Source organism: Anabrus simplex, chromosome 1 (assembly GCF_040414725.1).
Source record: "Anabrus simplex isolate iqAnaSimp1 chromosome 1, ASM4041472v1, whole genome shotgun sequence".
In the NCBI taxonomy this organism is placed as follows: Eukaryota; Metazoa; Arthropoda; class Insecta; order Orthoptera; family Tettigoniidae; genus Anabrus; species Anabrus simplex.
The window spans coordinates 715,467,662-715,486,357 of NC_090265.1; the positions used below are offsets into that span (position 1 = coordinate 715,467,662).

The window sequence follows — 18,696 nt, forward strand, 5'->3', positions numbered from 1 at the left end:
CCCATATTTTTGGTCGGTAGATACAGAGTGGGTCTCGGCCCATAAGTGGCCACGGCTGGTCCGTGGTCCAACGGCTCTGCACTCTGACCGGCCAACCGAAACAGGACAGGGATGGACCTCACGGCTGTCCTGAGAATGGTTTTCTGTGGTTTTCCATTCTCCTGCACTGAGGCAAATGCCGGGACCGGTCCTAGTATAGGCCACAGCCGCCAACCCCCTCACCTTCTCTGACATCTCCTCCACCGCAACAAATCTCTCCGGCCTGAGAGGCGGCGTCACTGTCTCAGAGGCCTGGCTCCTCCTTTAGGGGAGGAATGAAAATGTAGTAGTAGTAGTAGTAGTAGTAGTAGTAGTAGTAGTAGTAGTAGGGTTTTTTTTTTTTTTTACCGAACTCGATAGCTGCAGTCGCTTAAGTGCGGCCAGTATTCGGGAGACAGTGAGGTTCGCCCTGAAGATGGTTTTCCGTGGTTTCCAATTTTCACACCAGGCAAATGCTAGAGATGTACCTTAATTAAGGCCATGGCCCCTTCTTTTCCCGTCCTAACCCTTTCCTGTTCCATCGTCGCCATAAGACCTATCTGTGTCGGTGCGACGTAAAGCCAAAAAAAAAAGTAGTAGTACTAGTAGTCGTAGGCCCATATTTTACCTTTGTCTCCTTTCCAACTTTGTCATAACCATTGTGAATAACAGTGGTGACAGCACACTGGGGTAGAATAGCACCCACAGTATCCCTTCCCTGAAGTAAGAGGCAGCTAAAAGGGGCACCGGGGGCTCGTAACTTGGGATCATGGGTTGGCGACCACGGGGCCCTTAGCTGAGTCCTGGCATTGCTTCCACTTACTTGTGCCAGGCTCCTCACTTTCATCTATCTAACCTCCTTTGGTCAACTCTCGCCGACCCCGACGGTATTACAGCATTCGAGCCTCAGGGGTCTCTAATTTTCATGCCCTTCATGGCCCTTGTGTTTCTTTGGCCGATACCTTCATTTTTCGAAGTGTCTGATCTCTTACATTTGTCCCCTCTGATTAGTGTTAAATAGAGGATGGTTGCCTAGTTGTACTTTCTCTCTTTTTTTAAGTTGTTTTACATTGCACCGATAGGTCTTATGGCGACAATGGGATAGGAAAGGGCTAGGTGGGGGAAAGAAGTGTGGGAAACCACGAAAAACCATCTTTAGGGCTGCTGACAGTGGGGTTCGAACCCACTATCTCCCGAATACTGGATACTAGTCACACTTAAGAAGTGACTGCAACTATCGAGCTCTGTGTACTTTCTCTTAAAACGATAATCACCACCACCACCAACACCACCACCTCCACCAACCACATCTGTTCTCCCCACATATGTCTGGAAAGTGATGCAACAATTTTTGTACATTGCTTGCACATATTCTATTATCTTTCCCCAAATTCTTATCGTTATTGTCGATAAATGTTTCCATGTACAGTTCTCACCAACTAAAAGAACTGTTTGTATTAATCAAGCCTGCGGATGAGGCAGTATATGCAATTAAAAATTGTATGTTATTGTATGTTGTATTCAGATTAAATTATTCTTGTCTTGTTTCCTCAGGTGCTCGACGTCTATGACTGCAATCTTGGCCTGCTACGTATCGGACCTTTCAACTACGACCCGCTTCGTGGCGTAGATCTATGGTTGGAACAGACTGACGAATTTATCCTTCAGCATCTGTCGACCTCTCCCGAGGTTGAGCCACCGCACTTCGTTATGCAGGTATGTTGATCTCCACCAGGCCCCGATTTCAAGTAGTTAGCGCCCTGGGCAAACAATCTTAGCCCCCTCCCTGCTCGTTTTTCGTTCCTATAAAAAAATAATTGTTTACAAATTAAAGATTACATTTTTCAAGATTATGAGTTTTAAAACAATATCAAAGGAAACGCTATGTAACTAACACTACTCGAGTTAGAATCATGAAACTTTGCACACTGATTTAAAATACATTTTCTTAGCTATAAACATTAATCAGTTAATCTACATAAAATGATTTGGAAAAAAATTTTTTTTTTTTTTTCTATACAGAATACATTCCCAGTTAACTGTGAATACAATAACCAATCTCATAAAACGTCTCCATTAGGAAGAGTACTCTTAAACATGTTTTGAGACAGTGTTCTTTTACCATCATTGTAAGTTCGCAGAGATTTCGAAAAAGCCACCATTACTTTTTTGTTTTGGACAATGTTTAATAATATTCTCAACTACTGAATTTAACTTGATGTTCCAAGTAGCAGGATCATCTATAGAAGATGAATTAGGTAAGGCTACCTCAGGTTGTGATTGTGAAATAGTTCCAAATTGCTGCTGGACAACTTCATGCTTCGTTCAATTTAATACTAACACAGGGCTGATCAGTCTGTATATCTAGGCCTTGTAGTCTTCTTGTGTAAAGTTAAATGGGACCGATGACGAAGTCGAAGGTTTTGTTAAGTCATCTTGGCATTCCAATTCCGAGGTTGGAGTTAAACGAGTCAAAGTAAGGAACTTTCCCATTTTAGGCACTTTCTTAAGTAGTTCAAGTTCGTCACTCTGCTTTTTAGCAGCGCGTTTTCTTGTATTCAGCACCAATTAAAAATGTACTCTTGGTTAAATACTGCAAAACATGTAAGAATTACACGAGACAATTAGTTGGCTAGGTGAGGATATCAGGTTGATGGTGAGCGGATGTAAACAATAATACACACATGAACCGTCATGAGCCAATGACAATGTCTAGAATAACAGGGTTGCCAAGTCATCAACTACAATTTCCCACCCAGCACCCGCACAAATTAAATGATACCTTCCTTTTGGTTTGCAGTTATTAATTTTTCTTCATAAAATGTAAATATATAGATTAAATTCCGGTTTTAAAGTTAGAATAGTTTAAATTGTTTTATATAGGCTAATAAAAAATGCCCAGTCCACCCATTTGTAAATCGGGGCCTGATCTCCACGTGTTCTCTGGTAGACTCTCACATATTGCCATAGAACAACAGTAAATCCTAGGTCTGGGACTACACTGAGGTTTTAACCCACTTGTCGGCAGTACTCCCGTGAATGAATACGGAGAACATAAAATAATTATGAATAGGCTAATTAGTTAAACGGAGCAAGAATTCATTAAAAGCCCAAAGTGCATCAGAAGATGAGCTTGTCTACTGAACTGTTTTGCTGATACAGGCTTTCTATATAGCAGTCCATTGTTGTTGTTGTTGTTGTTGTTGTCGTCGTTGTTGTTGTTGTTGTTGTTGTTGTTTTTGTTTAAGAGCAGTCCATGACTAGTTTGATGGAGCTTTCCATTTCAGCCTGTCCTGTGCTAATCTGTTCATTTCTACATAACTACTACATCTTTCATCTGTTCTGTTCTACCGTTCCTATGCCTGGTTTACACGGTGCCAGTTAATGAGACAATTGTTGGCGACAGTTGTCTTCTAATTATTGTGGGGAAAATTGTTGGCCAGTCCAGTTGAATGAGAACTCATTCACACGAGGAAGCTATTGCCACGGCAGTAGATGACGAGAAATGGCTGAGTGCACAGCGTCTTTAATATCCTGCGAGTTATTAAATTTATTTTGTAATTATATATGCCGGGAATTCATTGCTGAGTCATGCAGAGTTTTTACCTCAATCACATCGAATCCTTGAATGTTCATTTTTAACGGTAATCTTAGAAAGTGCCGCTTGACGAGCAATTTTGTCTTTGTACAGGTCTTCGTATTGGTCCCACAAACACCATCATTCCCTATACAGCTCAACGAATTTTACGTTAGTTTTGTCTCCCCACTTTAGAGCCATAATTATGCAAACAGCTTACAAATAATTTAAAAAATAAAGTATTTAAATTATCAAGACTGCACAGGTGGTCTCACCTCTTGGTTGACACAAGTGAACTGACACAAAATAAATATACAGCTACTGGCCTGTCACATTCGCGCTGTGCCAACTGTCCCGACAATACTGAGCTCTGGGTGGTGGGGGTTGGAGCTGGGCCCAGTTGGTTGTCCTCAGTCTACTCCTGGAGACTATCGACTACCTAGACAACTGGACTGAAGTGTACACACGTAGCCAATCAACTGTCTTCTGACAATTGTCTCATCAACCAGCATTGTGTAAACTAGGTATTACTGCCGGGAAAGTCCTGCAACCTCACTGTTCTCTGTTGACATCATAGAAAAGTGTGTTACAGAGACAATAACTAACAATTAATTTGATGCCCATATTGAGCATATATTTAATAACAGCTTAACAGTGCAAAAATAAGAGGTCCATTTGTTTACATAGGTACTGGCAGGAATATGAGCTTTAACCCTATAACTGGCAATGTTAAATCTTGTGCTGGCAGCATATTTGGCATCTTTTACTTGTCTACATAAAGTACAAAATATCCACAAGGTATGAATTATATCTACAAAGCTTTATGAATCTACATAAAACTAATACAGTGGAGATTGACGTGTTGACACGAAATTGCGTAAATGTTTTGACTAGAAAAATGTACAGTCAGTTCAAAAAATGTAATTCCTAAATTCAAAATAATAATAATAATAATAATAATAATAATAATAATAATAATAATAATAATAATAATAATAATAATAATAATAATAATAATTTTTGATAATATGTACACAAAACTGAAATACTCTATGTTTCTTTTCTTCTTCTTTTCTTCATGGGGCCTCTAAATATTAGTTCCTAATTAGCGTCGACCTCTAAGATCTTTTGCTACCATGTTTGTTCTTCATTCCCACCTAGATATACCTGCTCCCTTCACAAAGCTGCAGGTTGTTCTTATTGGGTCTTCTTGGATTTTCTCTCTCTCTTCATCTGGTAGTCCTAGAGTAGAGAGTCTGATTCTACCCAGTTCCTCGCATTCGAAAAGTATGTGTTCAGCTGATTCCTCTGCTTTATTGCATTTCCTACATATATTGTCTCTTATTACTCCAATTCTTTGTAGGTGTATTTTCAGATGGCAGTGTCCTGTCAACAGTCCTACCCATCTTATATTTTCTCTGCTGAGTTTCAACAGTTCTTTAGTATGCTTCATGTTTGGTCCTTTTATCAGTTCCTTTGCAAGCCCGCATCCTGGAGTATTTTTCCAGTTTTCCATTTGTTTCTTTTGTACCTATTTTCCTATGTAGTGTTGGACTTGTCCATAGGAAATCCTGCATACAGGTTCTGGGCCTACAAAATGTGTTTCTGCCCCTTTCCTGGCCAGTTTATCTGCCTTTTCATTTCCTGCTATACCTGCATTCCCTGTACCCATATTATTTTGACAATGTTGTACTTTGAGAGCTTCAGGAGAAGTGAATGGCAATACCAGACAATTCTGGATATTATCCGGACTGCCTCTAGTGCCTTAATGGCCACTTGGCTGTCTGTAAAAATGAAAATGTTCTTATTCCTATAGTTCATTTTCAGATTTTCTTCAAGACATGTTGTGATACCTCTCACTTTCGCTTGAAAGACTGTAGTGTGTTTGCCCAGGTTCATCTGGATTGATCTTTCAGGTTGATCCCTCCTCCTGTGCCATCACCAATCTTTGAGCCATCAGTCCACCACACTATATCTTCTTTTTCAGTATTCTATTTGTTGATATCCCAGTCTTATTTTTTTAATATCTGGGTCTCAAACGGTTTTTCATAGTTGTACTTTGGTATCATATGATCAGAAGGCATGTGTAGAACTTCCTCTGATATTAAAACCAAACTCCATGGCACTACAGCCCTTGAAGGGCCTTGGCCTACCAAGCGACCGCTGCTCAGCCCGAAGACCTGCAGATTTCGAGGTGTTGTGTGGTCAGCACGACAAATCCTCTCAGCCATTATTCTTGGCTTTTGAGACCGGGGTCGCTATCTCACCGTCTGATAGCTCCTCATTTCTAATCACGTAGGCTGAGTGGACCTCGAACCAGCCCTCAGGTCCAGGTAAAAATCCTTGACCTGGCCGGGAATCGAACCCGGGGCCTCCGGGTAAGAGGCAGGCACGCTACCCCTACACCACGAGGCTGGCTTACTCTGTTATTACTCTGTTAATTTTACAGTGTCCTAGATTGGGTCTTTGTGCGTACTTCTCATAGCCCCAGTTATGGCTATGCATACCATTCTCTGGAGGCTATCCAATCTACTACTGACTTTTCCTTGGCTTACTTTCTGCCACCAGATGATTGCAGCATAGGTCATCAACGGTCTGATGATCATTGTATATATCCACATTACCATTGATCTTAGGCCCCATGTCTTCCCGATGGCTCTTTTACATGCATACAGCAAGTTTTTGGCCCGGGTTATGTTCCTTTCTATATGTGGATTTCACGTTAGACTTTTATCTAACACTGCACCTAGGTGCAGAGCCTGTTCTTTCATATACATATCTTGCCCAAAGAGCTTCAGTGATCTCTTTACCTCTAATTTCCTCCTTCTTGTAAAAGGGACCAGAGTTATCTTGTTCAGGTTGACTGATAGTTGTTCTTCCCAACACCAGTTCTCCACAAGGTTAAGTGATCTTTGCATGAGGTCCTGGATAACACTCATCACCTTACCTCGTACCACAATCACTAGATCATCTGCGTATCCTTGTGTATAAAAACTTGTTCCTTGAGCATAGCTATGATTTTGTTCACCACGAGATTCCACAGCAGAGGAGAAAGAACTCCTCCCTGAGCATAGCCTCGGGTGGCCCTAACCATCAGCGTTTCTTCAAACAGGGTTGCTTTTATCTTCCTTCCGTCTAACATGGATTTAATCCATTTGATGATGGTTTTACTCACCTTGCTCTTTCCCAATGCTTTGATCACAGAGTCATAGGTTGTATTGCTGAAGGCTCCTTCTATATCTAGAAATACTGCCAGTGCAATTTCTTTATATTTTAGGCTTTCCTCTAGTTTACAAACCACCTAGTGGAGTGCTATTTCAGTGGATCTGCCAGGTCTGTATGTAAACTGATCTTCATGTAACGTTGAGTTCAGTTTCACCGTTCTTCTGATATATTTATCCAGAATTTTCTCCATTGTTTTCAGCATGAAGGAGCTTAAACATAATGGTCTGTATGCTTTGGCTTGGGCATAATTTGCCCTTCCAGGCTTAGGTATGAATACTGTTTTAGCTTCAGACCATGATTTGGGCACGTACCCTAAAGCTAGGCTGGCTCTGAAAAGGTCCATCAGGGCTTTGACGAGTATCTCCCATCCTTCCTTTAGGAGTATCGGAAGTATCTCATCTCGCCCCGAAGTCTTTATAGGATGAAATGTGTCGATTGCTCATTTTACATGGTTATGTTTTAATATTCTGTTGGCACATTTCCAGTCTGCTCTTCGAGCTCTGGTCTCTGTTCCAACCGTTTCTTCTTCTGTCATCCCCTCAGCCTCAGGAAAGTGACATGCCGTTAGTATCTCCAGTATGTCCCTCCCCGCCTGAGTAAATTACCCATCTGGTTTCTCCATTGTCCCCACCTGATTTATGTGGGTTGCTTTCAGAATCTTCTGCAGCCTTGCTGTTTCAGTGTGTGATTCCTCTTTCTCACAGAACAGTCTCCAAGATTTTCTTTTTGCTTTCCGTATCTCTAGGTTATACTCGGTGAGTTTCCTATGATATACGTCCCACATACCATTTCTAGATGATATTCTATACAACATCTTAACCTCTTTTTTTTTTTTTGGCTGGTTTGTTGTTCCACCCCCTTACTTTTTTGGTGTTTTTCTTTTCTTTGAGAGGACAATTTTCATGGAATGCGTCTATAATGGCCTCTTCTAATAGTTCCACTACCTCATCCAATTCTTTCTGTCTTCTCACATTAGTTGGAATTTGACATTTTTTGTACAGCCTTCCCTAGAACTTCTCTGTATCTGTCCCAGTTAGTTCTTTTTGGGTCTCTGTACATCTCAATCCCACATAGTCTCGCACCTATTGCAAATTGGATGTGCTGGTGGTCTGCCAAAGATGATTTACGATGTTGTATCGTACATCAGCTTACCTCCAGATTCTGCCAGTCCTGCTACTCTGCCCTTGACTACCCATGGTTCTTGAATAAGGGCCACGTCAATAGCCTCAGACTTAAACTTCCTGGTGAAATTGGCCACAGCTGCTTTTTTATGCTGAAGATTGGTCTTTAGGGCCTTTACCTCCTTCTTTATCAACATTGGGTTTCATTTTTCCCCTGATGACTTGATCTGCCCAAGTCTGAGCTTAGCCTTAAGGCTTCTCTTTTTGAGCTCTTCGAAGTCTCTTTCACCAAGGGCTAAAACAACTGTCCTTCCTGTCTTGTCGATTGAAGTGGCATTCAGCACTCTTGTGTTAGAAGTTTGGTATTGTGGTGATTGATTCTGACAGCAGTCTGCTGTACTGGAGCTTCTGTTGCCATTTCTTGTTTTGAGTCGGCGTCAGCCTGTCTAATTGGGACTTTTGTCTCCGTTTTTTTTATCTTGTGCTTGCTCCCAAATCTGGAGTTCACAGCCAGGTTGGTATCGCCCCTTTCCCAACTTGCGGCTTGTCCAGGCTACGTACAGCAAAGTAGTGTTTTGGTTCCAGCACCCCACAGTTAGCCTTCACCTCAATCACCAGCCCCACCTCACCAGAACCACCGTATCACCCATGTGGAGGAACCATGGATGCCTTCTAGCATTTGTGGGCAAGGCCTCCACTTCCAAGACTTGACTTGGGCTAGTAACAAGATACTGTATGTCACAAACAAACTGAGATATACAGATTGTCAGTAATGTATCTGTAATGCACTAGCAAATGTTTCGTCACTCTGAGAGGTATTTTCTTGAAAATATTAGGGAAAATGTATTGGCATGCAATCTTTACTTTTATTCACCATGTCTCTCACTACATTACGGTAGGTTGCTGTATGGCCGACTTATCATAACTTTCACTTTCCAATATCTGATGTGAAGAAACAACTGATACACATTCCAAAACTGACTCGGAATCTGTTGGCTCGTTCTCAGTATCCTCAAAGTCAGATCCATCACTCTCATGTTACAACAAATTTTGCACTACTTCATCAGTCATTTTCTGTAATGAAGATGCCATATTTAGACACACACTGTACTAAAATTGTATATAATCAATCAAATAACAATATACAGAGGTAAATAACTCACACCAAATGGAAAACTATGACCTGGTGAGTTGGCCGTGTAGTTAGGGGTGCGCAGCTGTGAGCTTACATCTGGGAGATAGTGGGTTCGAACCCCACTGTCAGCAGCCCTGAAAATTATTTTCCATGTTTTCCATTTTCACGCCAGGCAAATGCTGGGGCTGTACCGTAATTAAGGCCATGGCTGCTTCCTTCCCTTTCTTAGGCCTTTCCTCTCCCATTGTCGTTGTAAGACTTATCTGCACCAGGAGAGTTGGCCGTGCGCGTAGAGGCGCGCGGCTGTGAGCTTGCATCTGGGAGATCGTGGGTTCGAGCCCCACTGTCGGCAGCCCTGAAGATGGTTTTCCGTGGTTTCCCATTTTCACACCAGGCAAATGCTGGGGCTGCACCTTAATTAAGGCCACGGCCGCTTCCTTTCAACTCCTAGGCCTTTCCTATCCCATCGTCGCCATAAGACCTATCTGTGTCGGTGCGACGTAAAGCAATTAGCAAAAAAAAAAAAAAAAGACTTATCTGCGTCAGTGTGGCGAAGAGCCAATTCAAAAAGAAAGAAAGAAAGAAAGAAAGAAAGAAAACTTTGAAATAAAATGAAAAAGAATAGCAAAGCAGAGTCTATGAATAGCAATAGCGCTGAAAACAGATGGTCAGGAAACTGCACTAATTAATTTCAGTGAAATTACACTCAAAGATGTTGTAACTGTGAATAAAACTGAATTCATAGCTGCCATAGACATTGAGAATGACAAAAAGTAGACTGTCACGACACCTGTTGGAAGAATTGAGGAAATTACATGAAGAAATATTAAAATGTTGAATATTCGACAGTGTCACTACAGCAGGGACCAAAGTGTCAAATATTCAACAGTTGCCAGTTCTAGGGTTAATATTTAGCACTGATTGTGACACACGTTTGTTGTCATTGGCTGCGAACATGTTAAAACTTCATCCAAGCTTTATTTTCCACATTTTTCTCGAACATCATAGGGTGTCGTCATAAATTTGTGGGAGCCTATGTGAGTACTGTAAACACTGCCAAGATATCCCTTATGTCAGTAACTTTTGAACTCTGTGTTTGTGTTACAGATCCGGGCCACTCTGAAGTACATCCAGGATCACCCGTTCCCAGCTGTGACGGTATTTAGAGATAACCGGCCTCATTATTACCGGCGGGACGAGAATAGCGGCCAGTGGACTCCTATCCGTTATTGAATGGACTCAAAGACTGTTGTACTAGTCGGTGGAGACAAGATATACGTATGACATATTTTATACTGAAGTTTATCTCTTCTGGATGCCATATTTCCCCTGCGAGTGGCAATGTTGTGCTTGTTATTGTTTCTCCATTGCCAAATCACCCCACTGCCTTGTTTGTTATTGGTGCTACCGCTCCCTGCGACTTGGTGCTGTGTGTCCAGTGACCTTGAAAACCATGACAATTTTTTGTACCCAAGAATATCTGACTAGGATGATGTAGAAAATTTCTAGATAACCCTTTCCCTACAAAATGGAAACGAAGACTGGACCCTGCAAAAATGAAGTACAGCAAAACAAATAAAGTGACTCCAAAAGAAAGATATATGCTGTTGATGTATGGATGTGTTGATTTCATTGATCACAAGAAGTTGAAGTCTTGGAATTGAGTGTATCATTGTACATTTGTTCACGATATTGTTGAATAGTTTGGTGGCAGTTTTGTTTGTATGTTATTACCTTTGATTGTATCAGAATGTTGTACATTACAGTAATCGAAGTAGAGATCGTTACTAGTGAGTAGAGAAGACTGAAGAATGGTGTCGCTACAAGTATGAGTATAATGTGATAGCTGTGTTATTTGCTGATGATTGTACGATGTGCAGAAATAGTGAGAAGGAAGTAAAGAACAAGTGGATGCGTGGGAGGAGAGTGAAAAATAGTCCTCACAACACATCGAGGAAAACTATAGGAGGTAGAAAGTTTGGGAAGTGCGATTGAGGAAATTGAGGAATTTCTTCAAGTATAAGAAGCTTAATTTGCAGCAGAGAAGAAATGCCAGAAATTCTACAGAAGAGCTGGGGCCTGTTCCACGAACGAACTTTGCAACTTTTCACTTGGCACTTTGCACTTGGCACTTTGCACTTGGCACTTTGCACTTTTCAGTTCAGATTTTGTTTCACTATCACTTTTCAGATTTAGCTTGCAAAGTGAAAAGTAAAAAGTTAGGAATCTTTTCACTTTTCAAGCCTGTTACATTCCTCCATTGGTACAGAAGTGCAAAATGCAAAGAAATGAAAAGTTTTCATAAATCTTGCAAAGAGACGATTCCCTTTTCATCTGTTAATTAACAGGTATGTACACTAGTTTCTCGCCGTAGAATTTGGTTTAGTGATATAAACACGTTACTACAAGACCTTTTGTTAGCATCAAGTGAGGACGTGATGAAGAATTCAATAAGAGAACGTACAAAGACAGGATTAATTTTCATAACCTCACTTCAACGGAATTTTGCGAGTGATTTCGAATTACTCCAACACAGGCTGGCTATATTGTTGAAATGATAGGTCATTTATTGAACCATGCAACAAAAAAGAAGACAATTCTTTTCTGAAAAAGTACAAATTCTTATATGCTTACATTGATTAGTAAATGGTGCCCAGCTGCACGGTGTAGCAGCAAGGCATGGGACATCAAAATCAATTATTTGCAGAACTGTTACCAAAGTCATAGGGATTTCTAATGAAGGGTGAATTTCCTTCTGTATGTGGATGTGTTGACGGTACTCTAGTCTATATTATTAAAAAAATTTATGAAAACTAAAGTCAGTCAGTCCGGCCATTCTATCCAGTCGATTTCCTTCATTCTTTTTTTAACTGAAAGGTATTCATGCACAGATTTTTTCATCAGGTACTATAAATCACTTAACTTCCACGTTCCTCAAATTATTTGATTTTTCAATTTTTTGTCTCTTGAAGCAATCATATCTTTCGTTCTAACTGAGGTACGGAGTTCGTTTTGGCCTAAGAACACTCAATGGATCAAGCTCTTTCATTTCAGCTCTTAACTATTCAAATAGATTGATTTTGAGGAAAGTTATGAGTGCACATTCAATGTGACATCTCATTTCTTCAACATTTTTCTCATTGAAGCAATCATATCTTTAGTTCTAATTGAGGTATGCAGTTCGTTTTGGTCTAAAGACACTCACTGGATCAAACGCTTTCTTTTGAGGTAATAACTACTTAAATTGGTAGATTCTGAGAAAAGTTATGAGTACATTTGTCTCCATGACGAAGATCTTTGAAGGACTTCTTAACAGTTCAGCGTGTAGTGTTGTTCCAAGGAACGTTTAATTCAATTTCTTTGTGTGATGTATTTTCAAGTGTTTTGTTGACATAATATTACATTCTATTACCACAGCAGATCATGTGCTTTATTTCATTAACTTGAAACTTTGCAAATAAATCCGTGAGGATAGTAACGAACAACACCATATTTTGTACATTGCGGGCAGAGCCAGCGGGAAACTGCTAGTTAATATTGATGTGTCTCATCATTTGAGAGGTTATTTTTAAAGTTGCCAAAAAGGATGTCACATTTCTCCTTGATAGTTTCCAGCACAGCCAGCTTCTTGTAATAACCTTTCTTTCCCATGACAAAAACTTTAACGGTACCACAATTATACCGTCAAGTTCACTGCGAAAATAAAGCATTAAAATCATAGAGTATTAGGCGTTCCGGTATACAGTTTGCTCATGGAATAAACTTGATCAGATCTCTCATTCGCAAAGACTTTTCACTTTGCGAAGAAATTGTAAAGTACAACCTAGATCATGGTGGAACAGAAAGACTTTGCACTTTGCAAAAATGAAAAGTGCAAAGTTGAAAAGTTGCAAAGTTCGTTCGTGGAACAGGCCCCTGCTATATACCCTTCAATGGCGAGAAGATTTGAATTGGAATGACAAGTTTGGATGAGTGTTGGAGATAACTTTTTCTTCTTCTTTTTTTTTTTAACGTCATGCCAACACAGATAGGTCTTATGGTGACGATGGGATAGGAAAGGGCTAGGAGTGGGAAGGAAGCAGCCAAGGTACAACCCCAGCATTTACCTGGTGTGAAAATGGGAAACCACGGAAAACCATCTTCAGGGCTGCCGACAGTGGGGCTCGAACCCACTATCTCCCGGATGCAAGCTCACAGCTTTGCACCGCTAACTGCACAGCCAACTCTCCCGGATGAAAATAGCTACATGAGGAGAATGACTTAGAAAGTTGTTCAGTGTGAAAATGAAAAGGAAGAGATGTAGAAGAAGACACAGGCACCTTAAAGGAATATTTTCCCAAGAAGGTGGTGGACACAACTATTTACAGACTTCACTACTCCTAGAAATATGATTTGAAATGAAATAAAGGAAAGTTTTTGTGAACCACTGGACAAGGTGTTACAGCCCACAGGCAGGTTGTGAAACTGTCTCCAATTGTGGCATTGTGATCTGCATTGCCACTCCAGAGACTGACAGCACAAAACTCTGTACATATTATATAAGGTGACAAAATATTTTACAGAAAAGAAAATGGAATTATATTGTTGTTTTGTGGTGAAATCAACTCTGAATGTGCAAATGAGTAGTTGTTTTTATTTCCCAGTGAAAATGATGTTGCATTTTTGACAAGATGTGAAAAACTAATGATATGTTGGTTAATAATAAAGTTCATATATAGTTTCTCTTAATTTGTGTTTATTTCTTAAGCAGGGAACCCTTCCAATAACTATGTGATTGTAGGATCTCTTTCAGCAGAATAGTTACACAGTGACATGATGATGACCTACATTATTATTATTATTATTATTATTATTATTATTATTATTATTATTATTATTATTATTATTATTTTGTGTTAAAGCGTTGATACAATACAAATATACATAAACATTACAATTACACAAAATACATGGCACTTGACAGATATCATTCATATAGCCACACTGAGTCTATCCAATAATCAGCTGGGCTGAGTGGCTTAGATGGTTGAGGCACTGGTCTTCTGACTCCAACTTGGCAGATCCGATCCTGGCTCAATCTGGTGGTATTTGAAGGTGCTCAAATACGTCAGTCTCGTGTCGGTAAATTTAAATGCATGTAAAAAACTCCTGTGGGACTAAATTCCGGCACCTCGGCATCTCTGTAAACTGTAAAAGTAGTTAGTGGGACGTAAATCCAATAATATTATTATTATTATTCCAATAATCAGCGACAGCAATTCTGTCTGTGGTTGCTTGAATGAGGTATTGACATGTACATTGGACAAGGCTTATTTGACTGTGGGCTGCAATTACAAAGTTCTATCTGTTTTCCTAAATACCCCCCCCCCCCCATACACACACACTTCTTGAGGTTGTCCCTAAACTCTTCCATTACCACTCCTGAAATGATTAAGTGACCTCCAAGTAGCACAGCTGAGCTGATGTCCAAGAGGTAGAGAAGACGGGAGACCAAGCTTAAAAAGGGAGGAGATTTTTTTCGTACGGTGTGTATCAAACCTTCACCTACAAAATGAACCTCAGTCAATAACATAAATTCAGATATTTTTATCAAGTTTTTATTCTGAGCACCTGAAAAATATTTTTGTAAATAAATCGTTGGCGGCAGCTGTAAGTCGATCCGAGTATATATAACTTCTTCCTGCATACATTGACCAATTCAACTCAGTTTATGGATATGTTTGCGATGACTACTTCATGTAATATATATATATATATATATAAAATAAGTGTTTTGTCTGTACATTGCTCAGAATTTGAAAATAATGGTATTTCTGTATCGGTCATGTCCACAGTAACAAGGAAATGCACTTTTTTCTTTTCCGCAATTTTTGTCTGTCTGTATGTATGTATGTATGTATGTATGTATGTATGTATGTATGTATGTATGTATGTATGTATGTATGTACACGCATCACTAGAAAACGGCTAAAGAGAATTTAATGAATAATTCGCTACAATCTAAGCCATAAATAATTTTATTCACGCTGATGGAAATGGTAGTTTAGGGGAAGGCCTTAAATTTAATTTTCAAATATTTATGTTATTAGTGGTCCTATCTTAATACAAATTGGTATGCGAAGTCAGGGAATAAGTCGCTACAATCTAGACTACAAATCATTTTATTCACGCTGAATATAATGGTAGTTTAGGGGAAGGCCTAAAATTTAATTCTCAAATTTTTATATTATTAGTGGTCGTATCGACAAATACTACATAACCAAATTTATATAGAATTAAATTTCCGACCATTTATGTCTAATATAATATATTTTTACTGTACCAGCTATGATAACAAAGATATATATGAATGTGTATTTTGGTTGCTAAGTCCATATCGATGCCGAGCCACGAGAAAATGGGTTAACAGGTTTTAATGAAAATCGGTATATAGAGTCTGGGCATAAGAAACGAGGGTCTAAGATATAAACAATTTTATTCACCTTGGATGAAATTGTAGTTTAGGGGAAGGCGCCTAAAATTTAATTTTTAAATACCTATGTATTTGATCCTATCGAAAAGTACTATATAACAAAAGTTATAGAGAATACAATTTCCGATCTTTTGTGTCTTATTCAGTTTTACCGTACCGCCTATGATAAGAATGGTATTTCAGAGTTGGAAGAAAACTAAATGTGAAGGCCTACAATATCTAATGATGTAGATGTTGATTCCCAATGGGTACCTAAAATATTTGTCCTGAATGAGTAAATTTATAATACCAATATAATGGTCCGTTATTGGACATTATAAATTTTCCAGCTAACTCATTCTTGATTGCCTGTGTTTTGCCCTCATGTGCTAAGTTAGGTTCATCAGTTGGGACTTAGCACACCACCCAAGACACAAGGCTAGCCTTACAATTTTTCAATAGACGCTTCTGCCTTACTTGCTACGAATTTCATCAGCGGCCTTGAAAAGATTGTATTCATGACAATCAAGTTTATGCTTGTGTACACGCCCTCATGTCGTTGGCTTTTTATTACTACCACTTTGATTTTCCAATATTTTATATGAACTGTTTTAATTAGAATTTTAATAGAAGTTTTAGTCTCCGACAAGATTATAGTTTAATCATTAGACAGTTTTCCATTAGCATCTTTTTATTTTATCATTTTTCACATTTTTATTGTTCCGAATTTTAATAACAGACTAAACTTTTAACTTCCACTTTTTATTTTAGTTGTATTTTTGATGATTGTATTTAACTTCCACTTTTAATTTAGTTGTATTTTTGATTATTGTATTTAGGCTGAAGATGCCCTTAATTGAGGGCGAAACATGTCCCATGTAACTAAGAATTTAATTATGTAACAACTATAAGTGAAAATATAAGTATTGAATAGGTGGAATAAATTGAAACACCTTTATTATTGTTGAACTGTTAAAAATTTTTCAATACGGACCTAAAATGAGGTTTATGACATGTAATGTGACAGCCAACCAGGCAAAATGTAGATTAAATAAGTTTCTTAATCTGAAAATGAAGATTTGTAAGTTAGGAAAAGATTTAGCTTTTCTTAAACAATGTCTGAGACTAAAACTTGTACCTACTTTTCTTAAATCAACACAACGTAAGAACATAAGCAATCCAAGCCATAATGTAACCCAAAAATAAGGTAAATGAATTATGGCTTAAAAATGAAATCAAGGCATATTACAGGAAGAAATCCAAATTGAATTTGCAATTATATAATGTTCACTTAGCGGTGACTCAGGATTTAGCCCCATTAGAATGGCAGTCTTTTTATCAACACATGGAACACAAATTAACATACGCACTTAGTAAGAAACAGGATACATTGAATAAGAAATTGAATCATTTAATAGACACACAAATACGTCGTAGTAAGCAAACGAAACAAGAACAAATTAAGGGCCCATCGGACAATGTTACTCCCACGGTAGTTAACTTGACCAAGGTAAAATTTACGGAAGGAGAGAATGACCTACTTAAAAGGGGTCCAAAATACAATTGGCCTAATAAAGATAGAGAAATAGATATCATTAACACAGTTGCAGAAGCGGAGGCGAACATATCAAAACTCCCACGCGATGTACAAGACGAAGTAAGATTGGAGTTAAAGAAGAAATTACCCAGACTGGCTAAAGAAATTTATTCCAATTTTTATCCCAAACAACAGAAAACAAGAAAAAACATGAAATCGAAAATTGAAGATAACAATATTATAGTAACCAAGGCTGACAAGGGGGGTGCGATCGTTTTGATGGATAAAGATACATATATCAAGAAAACTGAAGAATTTTTTGATAATAACAAATACACATTAGTAAAAAAAAATCCGCTAGCTAAAATTCAACGCAACTTAAAAGCCTTACTTAAAAGATCCACATCTCTCTTTACTGAACAAGAACAATTAAAACTTGTCAATATGAATCCTAGGCTCCCGGAAACTAGAGCTATGCCCAAAATACATAAAAAAGATATTCCGATTCGTCCGATTATCAGTTGCCGTAATTCTCCCACGTATAAAGTCTCCAAATACATTCACAATTTTTTGAAAAGACATTACACTTTTAATAATAAACAACCATTAAGAAATTCCATTGACTTGTGTGACATTTTGCTTGGATTTGGCGTACTTCCAAACCAGATGATGTGTTCGTATGACGTAGTGAATATGTTCCCGAATATTCCGACAGATAAAACTCTTAATATCATTCATGATAATATTTGTAAACACAGTAATCTTAGTAAAATGGAAGTAAAAGAATTCACTAGATTGTTAAAGTTCGTATTAGACAATAATTACTTCACATTTAACAATAATATTTATAAACAGAATGGATTAGCAATGGGTGACCCAATATCGGGCATCCTTGCCGACATATTTATGGATTCAATCGAACACAATGAAATAATAGCAAAAATTAAAGGAATAGATTTATGGTTGAGATATGTAGATGATACATTTGTAATCATAAACAAAGATGTCACTAATAGTCAAGAAATCTTAAATAAATTAAATGAAATCGAACCTAATTTGAAATTCACGAGAGAGGACGAAGTCGATAACTCATTGAATTTTCTAGATATAACAGTTACGCGTAAGGTTAACACTTTTGATTTCCAAATATTTAGAAAACCGACACAATCATCTACAACTATAAACAATTCCTCTTTACACCCGAGTTCACATAAACGAGCATCTTTTCACAGTCTAATTTATAGAGCACTTAGAATCCCTCTATCTCCCAAGAATTTGAAGAAAGAATTAAATTATATTAGGTACCTCGCTAAACAAAATGGTTTCAAAATAGAAATGATCAACAAATTAATCAATAAAATTAAGAACAAATTATCTACGAATCTGATACCAGAAAAGACCAAAAAAACTGAGTATGCTACATTCACTTTTAATAATCCAGCTATACACCAGATTACTAGCGTATTCAAGAAACATAATTTTAATATAGCTTTTAGAACTACTAATACTAACCAGTCCATATTCTTTAATCATAAAAAAGTTAATTATGATAAGAATCGTTATTTAGGATCGGGAGTATACAGACTTAAATGTACTCAGTGTAATTTTTCATATGTTGGACAGACTTGGAGA

The 18,696-nt window shown here is 38.3% G+C and overlaps 1 protein-coding gene across 2 annotated transcripts in view; it reads left to right on the forward strand.

Moving 5' to 3' along the window:
• The window catches only part of Ntan1 (N-terminal amidohydrolase 1), a 303,749-nt gene extending 289,945 nt beyond the window's left edge, over nucleotides 1-13,804 (forward strand). For both annotated transcript variants that reach the window (XM_067146204.2, XM_067146196.2), the window contains 2 exons: nucleotides 1,573-1,734; nucleotides 10,184-13,804. In XM_067146204.2, the coding sequence (XP_067002305.1) occupies nucleotides 1,573-1,734; nucleotides 10,184-10,309 (288 nt within the window). In that variant the 3' untranslated portion in view covers nucleotides 10,310-13,804. The remainder of the gene's footprint in view (nucleotides 1-1,572; nucleotides 1,735-10,183) is intronic.
• Nucleotides 13,805-18,696: the final 4,892 nt, after the last annotated feature.